Below are 17,512 nucleotides of genomic sequence, written 5' to 3'. Positions count from 1 at the left end.
AAAAACAATTTCCAAAAATACTCTCATATGTTTTTGTACAAATAGTAGATTATTGGTTGATGTATGAACCTGATAGTTATTTTTTTATCCTTGCAAATGTCAATGTCAGTCTGTTAATAAATTACGACCACTAATAATGAAATCAATACATATCTATTTCATATTTATATCTAAAAACAGTCAACTCCGGATATAGTGAACTTGAAAAATACATCAAAATAGGTTCACTATAGCCGAAGTTCACTTTAAAAGAAAAACAGCATGGTGTTAATTTTAGAATATGTATGTATATGTATTTTAATCATTAAATAAAATAAAGAATATAACTGGCTTTTATTATAAGGATAAACAGCACATACAGTTTTTATAACACATATACAATATGTACATAGCTACTAAGTCATAATCTACGTGTCTGTAACTACTTAGTATATGTACTGAGAAATCTTGGTTTGTATAAGTCTGTTTGAAAAACTTATGTTACTTATATATCCCTCTAGGGTAGAAAAACTATTTCAGACTTATTCTGGAACTTCATGTGATTGCAAAACAGTGCGTATTTCCGTTATTTTCTGCATCATTTCTCTAATTGATGGAATATTTATTTTAACATCCTCATTAGGATCGTTTTCGTCATCATCACTTCCGACTTCTACATTTACTGCTAAAAAAATAAAAAACTAAAGATTAGTTTTATTCTAAAGTTAGTTTTATTTAGTTTTATAATACCTTTTAAAACTGACTGGATAATCTGCTCCTCTGTTATAGATTCGGTTAAAATAACATGGTCATCAATAGAAATGAATTTTTGCAAGTCAAAGTCATTTATCCTTTTTTTATTTCCTCTTCAACGGATCTTTGAATATCAGTATTTTCTTTATTAGGGGCAAGTCATCGTCTGAATCAAATTCATCTTCCACCTCAAAAAATCCTGCATGCTTAAAACAGTTTGCAATGGTTTTTGCACTTACTTTCTGCCAAGCTAGATGTATGAAGTCTACAGCATATAAAAGACTCACTGAAAAATCTTGTTTATTATCAATAACATTTGGCCTGTAACATTTTTATTATCATTATTTTTCTGTATGACTCTTCAATGAATGAATTACTCCTTGATCCATAGGCTGCAGCTTTGAACTGGTATTAGGAGGCATAAAGACCAATTTAATATGGTTTAGAGGAACTTCGGGATGTGCTAGACAATTATCAACTAAAAGTAATATTTTCCTCTTGTTCTTCTGTAACTCTGCATCCCACTGGAGCAACTCTTCAGTAAACAAATTAGATGTCATCCATGCCTTACTGTTTGCTCTGTATTTAACTGGCAACATTTTGTTTTTAAAACATCTAGGATTGGCGGATTTACCGATAACAAGCAACTTTCTTTTTTCTGTTCCAGACATGTTTGCAGCGACTAGCACTGTTATTTTAACTTCAGAAAGTTTTCCGCCAGCACAGGTTTCTCCAACAAGTTTTATCTGGGGTTAGTTTATAGAAAAGTCCGGTCTTGTCAGCATTAAAAATGTCATTAATGCTGTAATTCTTACGAAGATCGGGCCAAACAGTAGTAAACCAGTTATTAACAACATCCATGTCAACTGATGCAGACCAATAATTTTCCCTCCAGTAATATAGTGTCTCTTCTTAAAACGTTCAATCCAGCTTCTAGAACATTCAAAAGTTTGTCCTTCAATTTTACTACCCATTTCACTAGCTTTTTCTTAAAGAATGGGACCACTTAATAAAACATTTTCCTTTCTTTGTTGTGTAAACCACTGTAAAAGTCCTCTATCAACCCCTTCATGAGCCGATTTTCTAAGTGTTTTACACTTTGCATTAACTTTACCATATGCTGATAAAATCTCTTCCCTCTTTTTCCAAACTATGCAAACGGTTGATTTTGGCAAAGTGAATTCCGTGGGATTCCCCGAAAAGTTCACTATAAGCGAAATATTTTTCTTGACCTTGATAAAATTTAGTTCACTTTACCCGAGAGTTCATTATAACCGGGTTCGCTATAAACGGAAAAAAATTACATAGTTCTTATGGTAGTTTTTTTGGATATTTGAATAGGCGTTTACTATAACCGAATGTTCACTTTAAACGGGTTTGTTATATCCGAAGTCCACTGTATCTTGTGTACCACAAATTGTTATTGGTTTATTTGAAGGAACGGGATATACAGTTAGGTTACATGTTCTTATTTCAAAAATTCTTGACCAATAGAATTGCCATATCATCAGATAAAATTAATGCGGTTTTACAAATTAACGTAAGTTCTGTTATATGCCTAATAATAGGCCATAACAAATTCTTCGGATACCTACTGAAGTTCTAAATATTTCCATACTTTAGATAGGTATACAAGCCGCAAAGTAATGAGATAAAATTAAGATACCCCACCTGTCACACTGTCGTGTGTTGGTCGGCTGCGAATTCCAACGCCGCCGCGCCGGTGTATTATAAAATGAAAGCGAGGCCCAAATGTGATAACGTCACGTTTAATTTTATTTTAGCGCATTGGTCTTTCTATAAGAGGTGTTGCCTTGGCCCTAAAGAAGTGTAATAACAGATCTTTGGCTTGAATGCACTTGGTGTACCTTATCCAATTTAGCTTAGTTTTCTCCCATGCATATTTGTCTAGAATCTAATGAAGACTACACAACGTCTCGGTCTCAATTTTTTTTCATTAAAAAGTGGTTTACGCATCTTTCGCTCCTAACAGTATAATCAGAGCTAAAAATTAAAAAGAAAGAAACGAATTACAATAAAAAAAACCTTAATGTTATTAAAAAAAATGGTACCTAAAAAATTTTAGGGCTACGAACGATACACCATGGTTCTATGTCATATTAAACACACACACTGAATAAATAAATTCTTATTTGTGCTACGTCACAAATTTGTAAAAAACCATAACAAACAAACTAAAATTAATAAAATAAAAAATGTAAAAAATACTGTCTTAAGTGAGGTTCGAACCTACTGCTAGTCTCGAAACATACTTCAGATCAGTGATGTAAACCTCTGCGTTATTCGGTCATCGAGAACTTATTGGTAGAAGTAAGGGACTAGGTCAGGCAATGTTGTTAAAAATCAGCCTGGGTTCAAAATTAATGATGTCGTTCACACAGTCTGAGATTGGACCTCTCTTGGACTTATTTACTAGACTTAGATGTATTCTAGTGGAAATTCTTTGTTGTAATTGAGTTCTTGGATTCCCTGCCTGACTGACATACATAAATAGCGGGACAGTCGGCACAATGCAAGCTATACACCCCATATTTAGATCGAGGGTCTTAAGTCGAAAAGTTAAGGAGTTTGGGAAATCGCTTTATTTGAACTTTTCTTCTTAAAATCACCTAAACACTAACAGCCTTAAGGATGAACATCTCATTGTGTAACACCCTGTGTATTCTTAGTTTGTTTTCTTACTTTAAGTAAAATTGGTAATATTTTAGCTTTAGCTTTTAAGTGTTTTTTTTTCAGTTTTGTTCTTTATTTTAAAAAGATGAACGAAAGAAAACGAACCAATATTTTAATGTGTTTCAATTATTTTTAAATTTCTTTTTGTAATTCTTCGTTTCTTAATTAACCATGTTTTACTAACTCTTTTAAAACTACTAAAAAAAGACGGGTTTATCATATTTTGAAAAAACAATTAAATAACTTTTAATACTAGTCACTTTACAACCTTTTCATATTTAAGATTATTCAACACCCTTACAAAAATACCCACAACATATAAAGTGTGTGTATTTTTGCATTTTCTTCAATTTTTTTTATATATAGAAATATTTTTTAGTGGCCTAGATAATAAAGTGACTGTGTACCCACTGATATTAGATGAGGACGTTTCTCTGCGCAAGAAAACTGTTGGTACCCATACAAGTTACATGAGTTGTTGCACCTTTCCGAACTCAGACCAACAAGTAATGACAAACTCGCATTGATTTTTAAATTAAAATTAATATTTTTTTAAAGATTTTAACAGGTAGTGGCGATTCAACTTGTGCTTTATGGGATGTTGAATCCGGCCAACTGTTGCAAAGCTTCCATGGGCATTCTGCTGATGTCATGGCTATTGATCTAGCTCCATCTGAAACTGGCAATATATTTGTGTCTGGGGTCAGAGTATTCATATATATAGGAGTATGGATGTTACAATAGTCAATATTTTAGAGTGTGGATAAAATGGTACTGGTTTGGGACATGAGGACAGGACAATGCGTCCAACAGTTTGAAGGGCATGAGTCTGATGTCAATAGTGTAAAGTTCCATCCAAGTGGTGATGCTGTTGCTACTGGTGGGGATGATGCGACAGTATGTATTTCCAAATTTAGTTTTAACGATCAAAGTTAACTGTTACTGCAATCTAATTTAGATTGCAGTAATTAGATTTTATTATTAAAAATATTTAATAATAAAATCTAATAATTTTATTATTAAATATTTTTGTATTAATTAATTAATTAATTAATCTATATAAACTGGTTACTGTTATAGGTATTTTTTTAGCATTATTTATTTTTTCACGTCAAAGTTCATATTTAATATCAAAATCAAAAGACAGACTTTCTCATGAGAATGTTTGTGGAGAGTACGTAAGTATATTTTATTCTTCTCTATTTAACTTCTTCAGGTGGTTCTGAGATCCCCATGTAGAGACTGTTTATTTTGAATATGCTATATGCTATTTTAAATAAATTCTCATTTCATATGTATCTCTACCTCTCACCGGATAGTTAAGCTTTACTTTAATTTAAAAATGAGTCTAGAGAAATATTTGATTTTTATTTTACATAATAGTTTAATTTTCATTAAAGACTTATAATCTTTTTTTTTCTAATTATATCTAATTAAGCTAAACGAAGAAAAAATTAAAGCTGTCAATTTTTTGAGGATCTCCGCGTTACCAGTCGATCCTAATAAAACTTCATTTACCGATCTATTTTTTTTTTCAATTAATGAATATTAAAATATTTTACTAAAACTCTGCCTTGTCATGTAAAAATCATATAAAAGTTTCTTTTTCCACTACCGTGCGTAAAGTACTCACTTTACATACTTCCTAGGGTTAATAAATATTCATTTTTTACGCACGAGTGCCTAAAATAGTTATTTACTTAACAAGTGTGTAAAATGATCCCTTTTTTGTGAATGGGAAATTTGACAATTCCTATGAATTATTATCTATCTACTTGTGTTTTGTTCCATCCTTTTTTCATTCAATTTCATTTCAATATTGTTGACTTAATTCCTTAAACTTTAATTCCTGCCATTTTTATCAATGCGCCATTTTTGAGTAGTATTTTTTTCGTGATAATTTTAATAGTAACATCCAATGGTTGTAATCGATTTGTAGAATTGGGCAACAGGGCAACTAGTATTATGCTTTTATATGCTTGAGGCAAAACTTTTGCTTTTATGATCTTGCCTTCAGTTGAAACAGTTAGTAAAATTGTAAGGCATTCTTGTTCATCATTGGCAATACGTGTATACACTTTTTTTGATCCTTTTCTTGCAATTACGCATTTTTCTTTGGGTGACAAAAAAAAGCTGATTCATCGAAATCAAATATCCGACGGGAATCGAAAAAGATCTTCTTAAAGTTATTTTCTTCATCATTCGTATTCTCATCAGTCATCTTACAGGTACTCGGATACTCTATGAAATAAGTCCCTTATCCTTTTTTCAGTGATGTTAACACGAGATTTTCTTAAATTTTGAGATACTGAAAGAAAATTCTCAGGATATCTTTTGAAAAAGTTTTCTGGATTTTTTGGTTTTTCTATACGTCGAAATATTTCAGCTACAAATTCCAGAAGCTGATTTTTTATGACAGGAAATCAATGGAAGTTCTCAAATATTTTCTATTTTATTACTGTGATTTGAATTATTTTATGAGCATATCGTTTGAGTCAAAATAAGAAATTTTTTCCTAAACTTACACATGTGCTTTAAAATTTACCTCCTTAGAGCTACAGCCCGCGCAAAGTGCTTAAAGAAAATTGATTATTTGGAACAGTTGTGGATTCAGGAGAGCTTACCCATACATTAAAAGAAATTTGAAGACCTAGAACACCATCTAGTTAGTCATGAAAAAATCTTAAATTATTGTTTCTTGCATTTTTTCGATACAATGTAATAAACTTAATTTATTATAGAAAATGTTTAAAATGGCGTCTCTCTGTTGCGATACAGCCCTCCATTTTCCTCTGCCTAGACTCTCTTACGTGTCCTAAAATTCCGGAAGTGTTGCTCACAATCTGGAAAGCATTAATGATGCGCTGATGAAGAACCCCGAGCAGCTCTGGTTCATAAATTAGGTCTTTTATATTGCGTATAAAAAAATAATAAAAAATATCTGACATAGCTGCGCTCTGGCTCCATTCCTTTCATGCTGATGGCACTCAGCTTCTGTTTGTTTTTAGGCCTGAGGATGCGGGCGGGGGACTGAGTGTTGTGAATAAAGAACTGGCAGCTATTTCGGATTGGTCATCTAGACATAGTTTGTTGCTGAATGCAGAGAAGAGTGTTCACTTAATGATTACATCTGATTCCATTAAAGCCAAATTTAGTGTCTTTAATTTATCCTGCCTTCATATAAATCGAGAAATTATTCCATCTGAGGAACAAGCTAGAAATTTGTGGCTTAATTTTAATATTCGTTTAAATTTTGAACGGCATGTCTTAAATAAGTTGACCTCTGTATATCTTAAGCTAAAATTCCTATACCCTTAAAAGCATACTTTTTCAATACATTCATTAAACATTTGCATTAAACAGAATCTTTCATTTCATCGCAGCTTGACTACTGTCATGTTGTATAGTACAACTTCCTTAAAGCAGAGTTTAGGAGAAAAATTCAACTGGCTCAAATATTCTTGCATGCACCTTGTATACAGAGGATGAAAGTTTGACAAGATCATCCGACATATGTAACACATAAAATCATAAAATATCAATTTTGCGTTGACCTTCCTTTTAGCTTCTCTACTTCTAGTTATTAAGTTTGATATTGTTACGAACTGTAGTGCGTTAAGTGCTGCGTTTATAAAACGATTTATGATTCTGCGAATCGGTTGGTTCTTAATAATTATAATCTCCAAGTGCAAGATGACAACTTTTCGTTAATTCATCGAGTTGGAAAGGAAATGGGACATGTAGATGCCCTTAGCAGAAACCCTATACCAGGATATCTAAAAGTGGCAATGATTGGCTATTAGTTGCTCAAATGTTAGATGACAACTCCATATTATCCACACAATATTAAAAAAAGGAATTGTTAACAGGTCCACCAAACAATACTTTGACAATTGTGAGTTGCGGGATAATAAAATATAGAGAAAACGGTTAAAAAGTTAAAAGAGGATTACTGGATTTGCAACTTCGAAAATATGTAAAGAAATATGTCTCCTTATGCCTCTTTTGGCTCTAACATAAAAATCCTAGCAGCAACAAGGAGGGGTATTTTCACCGGATAGAAAAGTTTGCCATTCCATTTCACACAATTCGTGTCGATCATCATGATCCTTTTATTAAAAGTAAAAAGATTAACAAATATCTTTTAGTTATTAGGGATATTATTTATGGATTCACAAAGTTCTGCCTTATTGAAGTAGTATGAAGTGTAAAGGATGTTACTACAAAACCTGTAGCCAAGCTTGAACCAAAATCATTTCTATCTTTGGGGCACCAACCATAGTTGTGTAAGACAGAGGTACAGCAGTCACCTCAGCTACCTTCCCGATTTTTGTGAGAATTATAGTTTGAAGCATGTCTTAAATGCAGTGTCAACCTCGAGCTAATGGACAGTGCGAGAGATATAATCGTACTATTCTAAACGCTGGTGTTGTTGATAACCAATACTGTCATCAAGAAGATCCAAATTAATTCATTCAAGACATTTAATGCAGCAATTGCTACATCACCTCAAGTTACGATACTAAATGCTGTACAGAAGGAAATGGATTGTACGAGTTTGAAAGAGCTAAGAGAGAGTATTTCAAAAGAAATTGATCAGAGAAAACACAAAGAAAGATTTGACAACTCCCGAACATCACCAAGAATATACAAGAAAGGGGAGGTGGTAATGGTATTAAAAACACCATGCACAGGTTCTAGTAAAAAGTTACTTGTTAAGTTTAAAGGACCGTTTCAGATAAGAAACGTGCTTTTAAATGACAGGTATGAAGTTTAGGATATGAGAGAGAACTTTCAAAAGATGAAGACGGTAGATAAAATGAGAACGTGAATTATATTAAAGGTGAGAATTTATATTAAAATGGAAAAGCCATAATAAGAAAAATTAATAGTGAATAATATAAAATAAGTAGGAATTTATAGCACATGCCAATGCAGAAAACATAATTGATAAATTATTAAATCGCTTTTGTGTTTCGTATTTTACGATAGCTACTTTAAAACAATTAATTTTAATTTTTTTCCGTGAATATGTTAATGCCTTCCCTCTCCTGCCCATAGATACACGAAGATTTCGAAATAAAAGCCGTTAAAACAAAAATTTACAAATGTATATTTTGTCTATTTGAACTAAGCTTTTCAGCGTTTATCTAATACCCTCCCTTTCGGTTAATTATGAATTAATTATAGCTAAAAAATGATTTCCAGTGTCGACTTTTTGATTTGAGAGCGGACAGAGAAATAGCTATCTACAGTAAGGAAAGCATAATTTTTGGAGCTAATTCTGTAGATTTTTCACATTCAGGTAAGAGAGCCGCACACTTGCTTTTTAAATGTAAGTTTTCATGATTTTTTAGGCCGTCTTTTGTTTGCCGGGTATAATGACTACACAGTTAATGTGTGGGATACTCTTAAGTGCGTTAGGGTTTGGTTATTATATGGTCATGAAAATAGAGTTAGTTGCTTAGAAGTATCACCTGATGGCACTGCTTTATCCACAGGATCTTGGGATTGCACTTTGAGGGTAAATTGACATTTTTTAGCACCAATTTTTTAATTTTTGACCATTAATACATTTTTGTTCTAGGTTTGGGCCTAATTTTCTTTTCACATTTTTTAATGATAAGTATATAATATTCTATAAATATTGTTTTTTGTGTAGTTTGTTGAATATTCTTGAATGTATTAATATATAAAGAATGAAGAAAAAAAATTAGTAAACTACTACATATATATATGTATATACATACATATATATATATATATACTTGCTACACTACTATATTATATTCCTTACTTATATTATAATAAGTATTTTATTGTTTGTTATGTTACATTATAAATCTGTATATTTTATCTCTAGTAGATCTAATATAAAAAAGTGTTAGTCTTGATTTATCCTTTAATGCTTAAAAATGTCGAATAGCCGCTTAAATATACAGGTTGGCGAATATAAGACTACAACACAGAGATTATAAATGGCAACACTGCTTCTTGCATACTTTCTGGTTGATAAGCGGCGCGGCGAAATCCGATCGTCTGATTTGCTATTTTCGACACGGCACAGACTCATTTTGCTGTGTGATTGCATACTGCCCTCAATTATGGGTCTTTACTATGGGAATTGGGCAGTACAATGCAGGGCTTTATTCTCAGTAAATGTTGAGAATATACCGATTCCTTATGCTAAAACTATTTTAAATGTGTCAAAATTTGAGACGTCTTTTTGCCTCCAAGAATGTAGAACCTGTCACATCAAAGATAAACCACCTATTGAAAGGGTTCAAAAGATCACGAACGGCAAGAAGAAATGGGTTATAATGCTTTAGTTTTGGATTCAACACGATCGAACAGAAGCGTTGGAGAGGAACTGGGTATGCTTTATAAAAGTGTGACGAGTATTCCAAGACTCAGGAGGTGTTTCCTGAAGACCAGTGGCGAAGAATGGCAATTTGTGAAACCATGATGGAAAAAGCAAATGAAAATGGAAATTTCTTAGAAAATATTTTGTTTTCAGATGAGTCCTCTTTTTTATTGCATGGTAAATGCAATCCTTCTATTGTTCATTACTGCTCTCAGGAAAACGAGCACAGTTTTCAGTACCGTACTCAGTACCCTTAAAACGTGCATGTTTGGGATAGTGTTTTGGGCGACCATATTATTGGGCCATCTTTCATTGATGGTAATTTGAACGCCGAAAAATACCTTGAACTGCTACAAAACCAAGTTCTTCCTGCCGTTCCTACCTGATATCGATCAGTCTATTTTCAACAAGATGGCTGTCCTGCTCATAATGCGATTAGAGTAAAAGAATTTTTAACAAGTACTTTTCCTAATCGCCTTATTAGTAGAACTGGCAATATTAAATGGCCTCCAATATCTCCCGATTTGCCACCAAATTACTTTTAATTATGGGGTTATCTTAAGGACACTATTTATAAACATCATAATAACAGAAATTTAGCGTTTTATGTTCTGTTTTTTTATAATGTTTACATTCTATTTTTATTAGAGTTTATATTTTATTTTAATAAGAACAACGATTTAATTTTCAATGTGCGATGTACAGCATAAAAAAATTGTAATTACGAATCTATGTGGGTTTTACACATGTAATTCCTGCATTAGGAAAATATTATACCAATGCCGCGTAATATTTTTCTAAATTTTCCTAAAGTCCCACCAACGTCAGACGCTTACTAAAATAAAATTTAAAATAATCGAGCTCGAACCTTGAACACCAGCGTGCTGTCGCGACGGCGTTGCAACATCTCGCCTGCTGTAACCTTATATGTGTGTGTAGTGATCCATTCGCCAATCTGTATTGAAGCTATCTATATAAGGTAATAAAATATTTTAACATTAAATAAAGTATGGTGCAAAAGTGAAGCTTTTTTTTTAAACATCCCACACTAAAATATTTTTTTTAAAAGAAGTTTACTTTCTCAGGGACGGCTAGTAAAGTGTTTATTTTCAGTTTTCTTTGAGGTTATGTAACTGCTTCAACTAAAACTACCAGTCTTAATTCTGAAACTGGTTCAAAATCAAAAAATAAAATGGCCGAATTACTTTATAGTCTATCTATTTTGAATTGAATAAATCGTTTAAATTGAAAAATATCAAAAGTGCCGAACGAAAATCCGATATACTGTTCGATGCACCCGTGTATCAAAGAGATCAAAGGCTATGGTTAAGCCGCCTAGAGCCGCTTACCGCTCACAGGTTGATTATAGATATTCTTAGTTTTTAAAGAGTGGCAGCAGCAGTTTCGCACTGTTGTTTTTAGAACATGTTTATGTGTGTGGCTTTCTGATTTTTCGATATTTGTTTGACAAGATTGATTGTTTTTCTATTTAACGTAATTTCTAATTTCAAGTTTTATTTTTTTGTGGGATTAGGGCATAAAAAGGCATAGAATTTGAAATGGAGAGTTTTCTAGACATACGGTTCTAGAAAAGACTAGGACAAACCTATCATGTAAATATTGTGTAAGAACTTCTATGTTATTGTTTAGGGACTTATATATTTTAAGCTGACCAATTTGTTGATAATAAAATTCAAGTTCAGAGAGTCTAGACACTAGTGGTATGTCCAATTCAACTATCTTATTAAGTAATGTCCACTCAAATTGTTCATCATCAATACGGGCAGGAAGCTCTTGTTCCAATATTTCCACAAATTTTGTTGATAAATATTCTTTTCTCTTGGAGAAGAGAATAGAAAAGGCATTCTAGAGGTTACTTCTGAAAAATGAAAGATGTCCACCTTCTGGACACAGGTGGTCACTGAAAGACAAAGCCTTTGCCCTCTTAGTTCTTAAACACACTATAGCTTTAATTCTTCTTCTTACTTCAAGCTATAATTATGGAACCCTTGAATTGCAATCTATGAGTGAACTAGATCATTGTTGTGCCTTGATGTTAAAAGTTCTGGACTTTTTTTATGAAAAATCCAGTCAAAGAATTTCATGGTTTGAAGACTTAGGTTCTCTGGGTGAAAACTCAACAACCAAGCAAATCATGCTCTTGTAGTCATGACTTGATATCTTAAAAAAAATTTAAAATGCCAGTGTCATATTTTTTTTACACAACATACAGTTAAGACAGAGGTTTTAAAAAAACCTAATTATTAACTGCATTAAAGACTTGCAGTCGATGATTGACAACAAGCCAACTCATGTCACTTTGTTGTTAATGGACAATCTATTACTTTAAAATAATAATGTTGTTAAACAACTAGTTGAGCAATACAAATTCCTATGGATAGTATCTTTTATTATTCCATGTATCACTTGCCAGCTTTTTCATCTTCAATTTTTTTACCCGAACCAATGCAGACTTTATTCCAGTTATATAAATACTATAATTTTATACAGGGTGATTGATGGTTGATGGTACCTTAGACATTTACGGAGAACGGAAAATGGAATTTGTTTGAAAATTTGGCATCATGGATTTTAGCTGGTGAACTAACGATTAAAATTGTAGCAACTTTGTTATTTTAAATGGAATACCCTGTATATTATTTTATTTTCCGATTTGCTATAGTGTGCTATATATATGCTATTTAGTGGTTTTCGAGAAATTAATTATTTTCTTTATTTTTTGACCAAAACCTAGCTCCAAATAATTGTTTATTACTACGGCACTGGAATGCACAGAAAATTGAAATAATAAACGTAATTTATAGAAGTATTATACATTAGTTTTCACTATAAAAATTTGTTCTACGTCACACAGGGTTGCCCAGAATTGTGATTGTACCGCTAGATACAAAAATAGTGATATGTGCATTTTTTAAAATAGATCACACTGTATATTATAACATATCCTAAAAGGAAATTGAAATCCCTTTCTGACGAGGTATCATATTCTTATATCTAAGTAGTTCGGTTTCTGAAATAAAAGAAAGTTTCTGTAAAAATCGAAATATTTTGACATATTTGCTTTAGGTGCCATGAAAAGTCATCACGCACTAATGCATGTTATTGATGTTTGATATTTATATTTAGTTGACTAATAGTAAATACGCTTGGGTATTTTTTTTTAAATAGTGACCTAAAAATTCATTAAAATGGAAAGAAATAAATACTCAAATGAAGTTTTGATGAGTCTATTTATTATTCTTGGGCGGTGTGACAGAATTGTACCAAGAAAATGCAGAAAGTTCAACGAAATGTACCCTAATTTACAAAAAATGGATAAAAGAAAATTTGTGCGAATTCAAAATAACTTTATACAATTTGGTTCACAACTTAAAAATGATACAAGTTTACCCAAACCTGTAACGTCTTATGACAACATCGTAAATGTTTTCGTCGTCATCGTGCCTACTTTCACGCATATTTATAAGCTTCCATCTGAAGTGCAGCAGATGATTTAAGCCTAACTTATTTCTTCTAACTTATTCTGTGCAAAAAATTCTGGACGACAATAATATTCATCCCTTTAAATTTTCAACATCAGCTGAAACTGGATGATTACCAACATCGCGTTCGATATTGTGAAACACTTCTGACACGCACTACTCAAGAGGATCCACACTTTCTAAAAAAAATAATATGGACAGATGAAGCAAAGTTTTCTAGAGAAGGTATTTTTAATAGAAGAAATCAACATTTCTGGGCTAATCAAAATCCACATGCGGGTAAGGAAATGGGATTTCAAGAAAAATTTAGTTTTAATGTTTTTTGTTTACTACTAAGGACAATCAAATAGCTTTTTTCATTTACGACGGGTGATTAAACTCCCATAAATACCTTCAGATTTTACGCCCAGTAGTAGAAGATTTTCTGGAAAATTTAACGCTTGAAGATTATCGCACTTGCTGGTTCCAATTGGATGGAGCACCCGCCCATTGCACTGAGGAGGTAATACTTAAGTTATTTGAGAAATTCAATGACCGCTTGTTTAAGCGTTTGGGACCATGGGATTGGCCTGCGAGATCACCTGTTCTTACACCACTTGATTTTTACTTTTGGGGTAATTTGAAGCAAATGGTATACAAGAAACTGGTAAACAGTAAACACGAACTACGTCAACGAATTATCAGTTGCATTGGTCAACAAGATCCTTCTAAAATAAAAGCAGCAACAACACATGCTGTACAATGCAGGATTTTGAAGTGCTTGGAAGCCAATGGCAATCATTTTGAAAATTTATTGTAAGTTTCCTATAATTTTAGGATAACTAATTAAATCATTCTTAAGTTATGAAACAAATTGTATAAAGTTATTTGGTATTCACACAAATTTTCTCTTTTCGATTTTTTGTAAATTAGGGTACATTTCGTTGAACTTTCTGCATGTTCTTGCTACAATTTTGTCACATTGCCCATAAATAATGAATAGATTCATCAAAACTTTATTTGAATAACTTATATTTGAATAATTTCCCATTTCCCATTTTTCCATTTTAATGAATTTTCAGGTCACTATTAAAAAAAAACACCCAAGCGTATTTACTATTAATCAACAAAATGTAACTGTCAAACATCAATAACATAGCATTGGTGCGTGATGACCTTTCATGACCAAATATGTCAAAATATTCCGATTTTTACAGAAAATTACTTTTATTTCAGAAACCGAACAACTTAGATATAGAAACATGATACCTGGTTAGAAAGGAATTTCAATTTTCTTTTAGAATATGTTATAATATACAGAATGTTCCATTTAAAAAAATGTATTTTTCACAATTTTTGTATCTAGCGGTAAAATCACTAATTTTAACCAACCCTGTATAATGTAGAACAAGTTTTTATAGTGAAGACTAATGTACAATCCTTGCGTAAATTACGCTCATAATTTAAATTTTCTGCGCGTTCCAGTACCGTAGTAATAAAAATTTATTTGAAGCTATGCTTTGGTCAAAAAATATAGAAAATAATTAATTTCTCGAAAACCACTAAAAATAGGTATAGGTACACCTTATACAAAAACAATCATAAAGCGATAGCGGATCAGAAGATAAAATAATATACAGGGTATTCCACTTAAAATAGCAAAATTTGCTACTACTTTTTGGCATAAGCGGCAACGCTGTATCGCTAAAAATATTGTTAATCGTTAGATCACCAGCTAAAATCCATGATGCCAAGTTTAAAAAAAAAAAAAAAAATCCATTCTCCGTAAACGTCTATGGTACCATCAACGATTGATGGTTGATGACCCTGTATATATTTATATTTATAGTGTTCAGATATATTGAAATATATTTTGTTTGGGCTTTAGAGTTTTTATTTTGTTTTCCTGCTTTAGTGTAACAATTATATTTTTCCTGTTTAACTCAGGAGGAAAAAATTTAAACGTGATACTGTTAGATCTCCAATTGCAGTTATTATCATACATTGACTGACATGTAGGATATCATAATAGCACATTTAAATAGAATTTTGTGTTTCATACTATTTTCAAACGTTTTTATTATTGAACTAATTAATTTTTTATTCCAGTAGTTGCACTATTATTATGATATTACAATTTCTTTTGTATTATAACTTAACAGTATTAATTATATATTGTATTAAAATATTTGACATATAGTGTTTTTATTTTTCAGATGATTAAATAATATATTTTTGTTTACATAAAATCATCAGTTGTCTATGTTTTATTTTTATACCTGTAATTTAAATGAACATTATAACTGATGAAATATCCTTTTTTGCATATAACATATATCACCCAATGACAATATTACCCAGTCAATATTACCCAATGACATTTTTTGAAGTCGTTTTAAAGGGGTAAAACTAGATGGTACAAAGATTTTTTAATTGTTTGGGTTCCAAAAGTTAAAATTACGTATATAAACGTTAATTTACGTACATAAATAAGTTATATTCAATACATATGTATTTGCCCAATTTAGGAAACTACATCAAATTGCGCAGTCAACTGGTGTTCCGCTTCGTTAATATAGATTCGTATAATGGAAATTTGTATTTTTTTGGTGCAAATTCTTTTTATATTTTTTGTAACTTGCGCTTAATTGAAAAACGGCTGGATTTAGCCACGCCTGACCTAGACGGGTTGCCAATAGTTATGGCTTACAAATGTCAAAATCTGTTCGAATTATTAAACCTTTAGTAGAGGGCCAAAATTTCTTCGCGTTAACCAGGCAATCCGCATTTCTCTATATTTGTGTTCTGTGTGGAAAACTAAACCGGATCTTCAAAGCATCTTTAAGTCACGCTTCTCGACATAGAACATCCCTCTTTAAAAATGAAACTGAATGGAAGGAATGTATCTAAAAGTTGGTTTAAGTTGTCCAGTCGATCGAAAGATGGCGCGGCACATCATCGATTTGCCGTACATTACAAAAGCTAATTTGTTTTATTCGCTGAGGGGCGTTATCAACAATAAAAATACCTAAATTAAGAAATAGTTTTAACTACAACCCTTTGGATAACTGTGCCCCGGAACTTAGCTATCCGAGCCAACTCTTCCCCCTCATTTAAGGAGACCGACTGGTTAACTGCAGGTAATTTGTCAGTTCCCCCAAAGGGCAGAGTTACCCCCTTACAAGGGTATTCCACCCTTAGGCGGAGACCAGCGGTTTATGGTCCAACCGATTCCTATCTGAAGGTAGAGCATCAACACGAAGTGTTTATCGAATAACTGATGATTTCCCTAGATTTCGAGCTTGTATTTATACTTAAAAATTATATCAATGACCCTTAGTAAAATAAAGATGAAATACGCACAGTTGCCAAGGTTGCATTGTGTGGTCGCAAATTCGGTTGTAAAATTGATTAGTAATTATTAATTGTTTAGAAATTATAACAGTGGAAATTATTTGTTTTATACTGAGTGTAATTCATTTGGCTAACATATGCCTCTCTCGCTGCTAGTGTTGGTCCCCAACGCTCATTTTACACCGTGTACCTTTACAAAATTTATACTAACTTACAATGTTTCTTACTGTAATAATAAATCTTCTTGTCAAACAGTTTTTTTTTGCAAGGTTGATGTCCCAGTGGCGCTTTCTCATTTTAGGGTTGTTTCCTCTGCCTGGACTTTTTTCTGAAATAAGAACAAAGGATTAGTTTCCGTTCCTATCGTATGCCACTGGTTATAAATTAATTTTAATATTTTTAAACTAATTGACCTCTTTTCTTTATTTATTATTATATATTTTTTCTATTTGACCCATTATTATTAGTCATACTTCAGCTACTTCTCCCTTTTTTTATTTTTTTTGTTTATACAATTTGATAATTAACTAAATTACTTATCTTTTATTCTAGCCTATATTGAAGTTCTTATTGGGATGTAAGTCATCATTGCTCTGGGTCAGCTGTGTCTCCTCATTCCCGCTATTTGCATCCAGTCTGCTTAGTGACAGGGCGCACGTTATAGGTTGGCCTGTGATCAGTTGTTCTAACATGGCAGCTGTTTCACCTTCGTGGTTCAGGTTGAAAGTTATGGTTTTCTGGGTGTCTTTCGCTACAGGTGCCTTCAATGTGTCGAAGGGCAGGAATGTTTTCTGTAGTGTTATTTCTCTGTTTTATTGTTGGCTTTGTCAGCTATTTCTTTTAAGAAAAATTTTAGTTATTTTGTATATGAGGTATAGTATAAATA

General features: G+C 32.1%; 1 protein-coding gene and 1 long non-coding RNA gene across 2 annotated transcripts in view; one reads left to right on the top strand and one right to left on the bottom strand.

The window, feature by feature from the left end:
* The window catches only part of LOC126736926 (guanine nucleotide-binding protein subunit beta-5), an 89,577-nt gene extending 78,762 nt beyond the window's left edge, over nt 1–10,815 (top strand). Inside the window, exons 4-9 of the mRNA XM_050441569.1 lie at nt 3,806–3,932; nt 3,985–4,128; nt 4,183–4,323; nt 8,635–8,731; nt 8,784–8,950; nt 9,014–10,815. Of these exons, the coding sequence (XP_050297526.1) occupies nt 3,806–3,932; nt 3,985–4,128; nt 4,183–4,323; nt 8,635–8,731; nt 8,784–8,950; nt 9,014–9,025 (688 nt within the window). The 3' untranslated portion in view covers nt 9,026–10,815. The remainder of the gene's footprint in view (nt 1–3,805; nt 3,933–3,984; nt 4,129–4,182; nt 4,324–8,634; nt 8,732–8,783; nt 8,951–9,013) is intronic.
* LOC126736928 (uncharacterized) lies at nt 322–3,134 on the bottom strand. Its single transcript, XR_007660831.1, has 2 exons — nt 730–3,134; nt 322–664 (listed from the first exon to the last, which is right to left on the bottom strand). It is a non-coding gene; the product is annotated as an uncharacterized LOC126736928 (long non-coding RNA).
* Nucleotides 10,816–17,512: the final 6,697 nt, after the last annotated feature.

This window comes from Anthonomus grandis, chromosome 5 (assembly GCF_022605725.1).
Source record: "Anthonomus grandis grandis chromosome 5, icAntGran1.3, whole genome shotgun sequence".
Classification (NCBI taxonomy): Eukaryota; Metazoa; Arthropoda; class Insecta; order Coleoptera; family Curculionidae; genus Anthonomus; species Anthonomus grandis.
The sequence above is the reverse complement of the archived record's forward strand: the minus strand, read 5'-3'. Positions and strand labels throughout refer to the sequence as shown.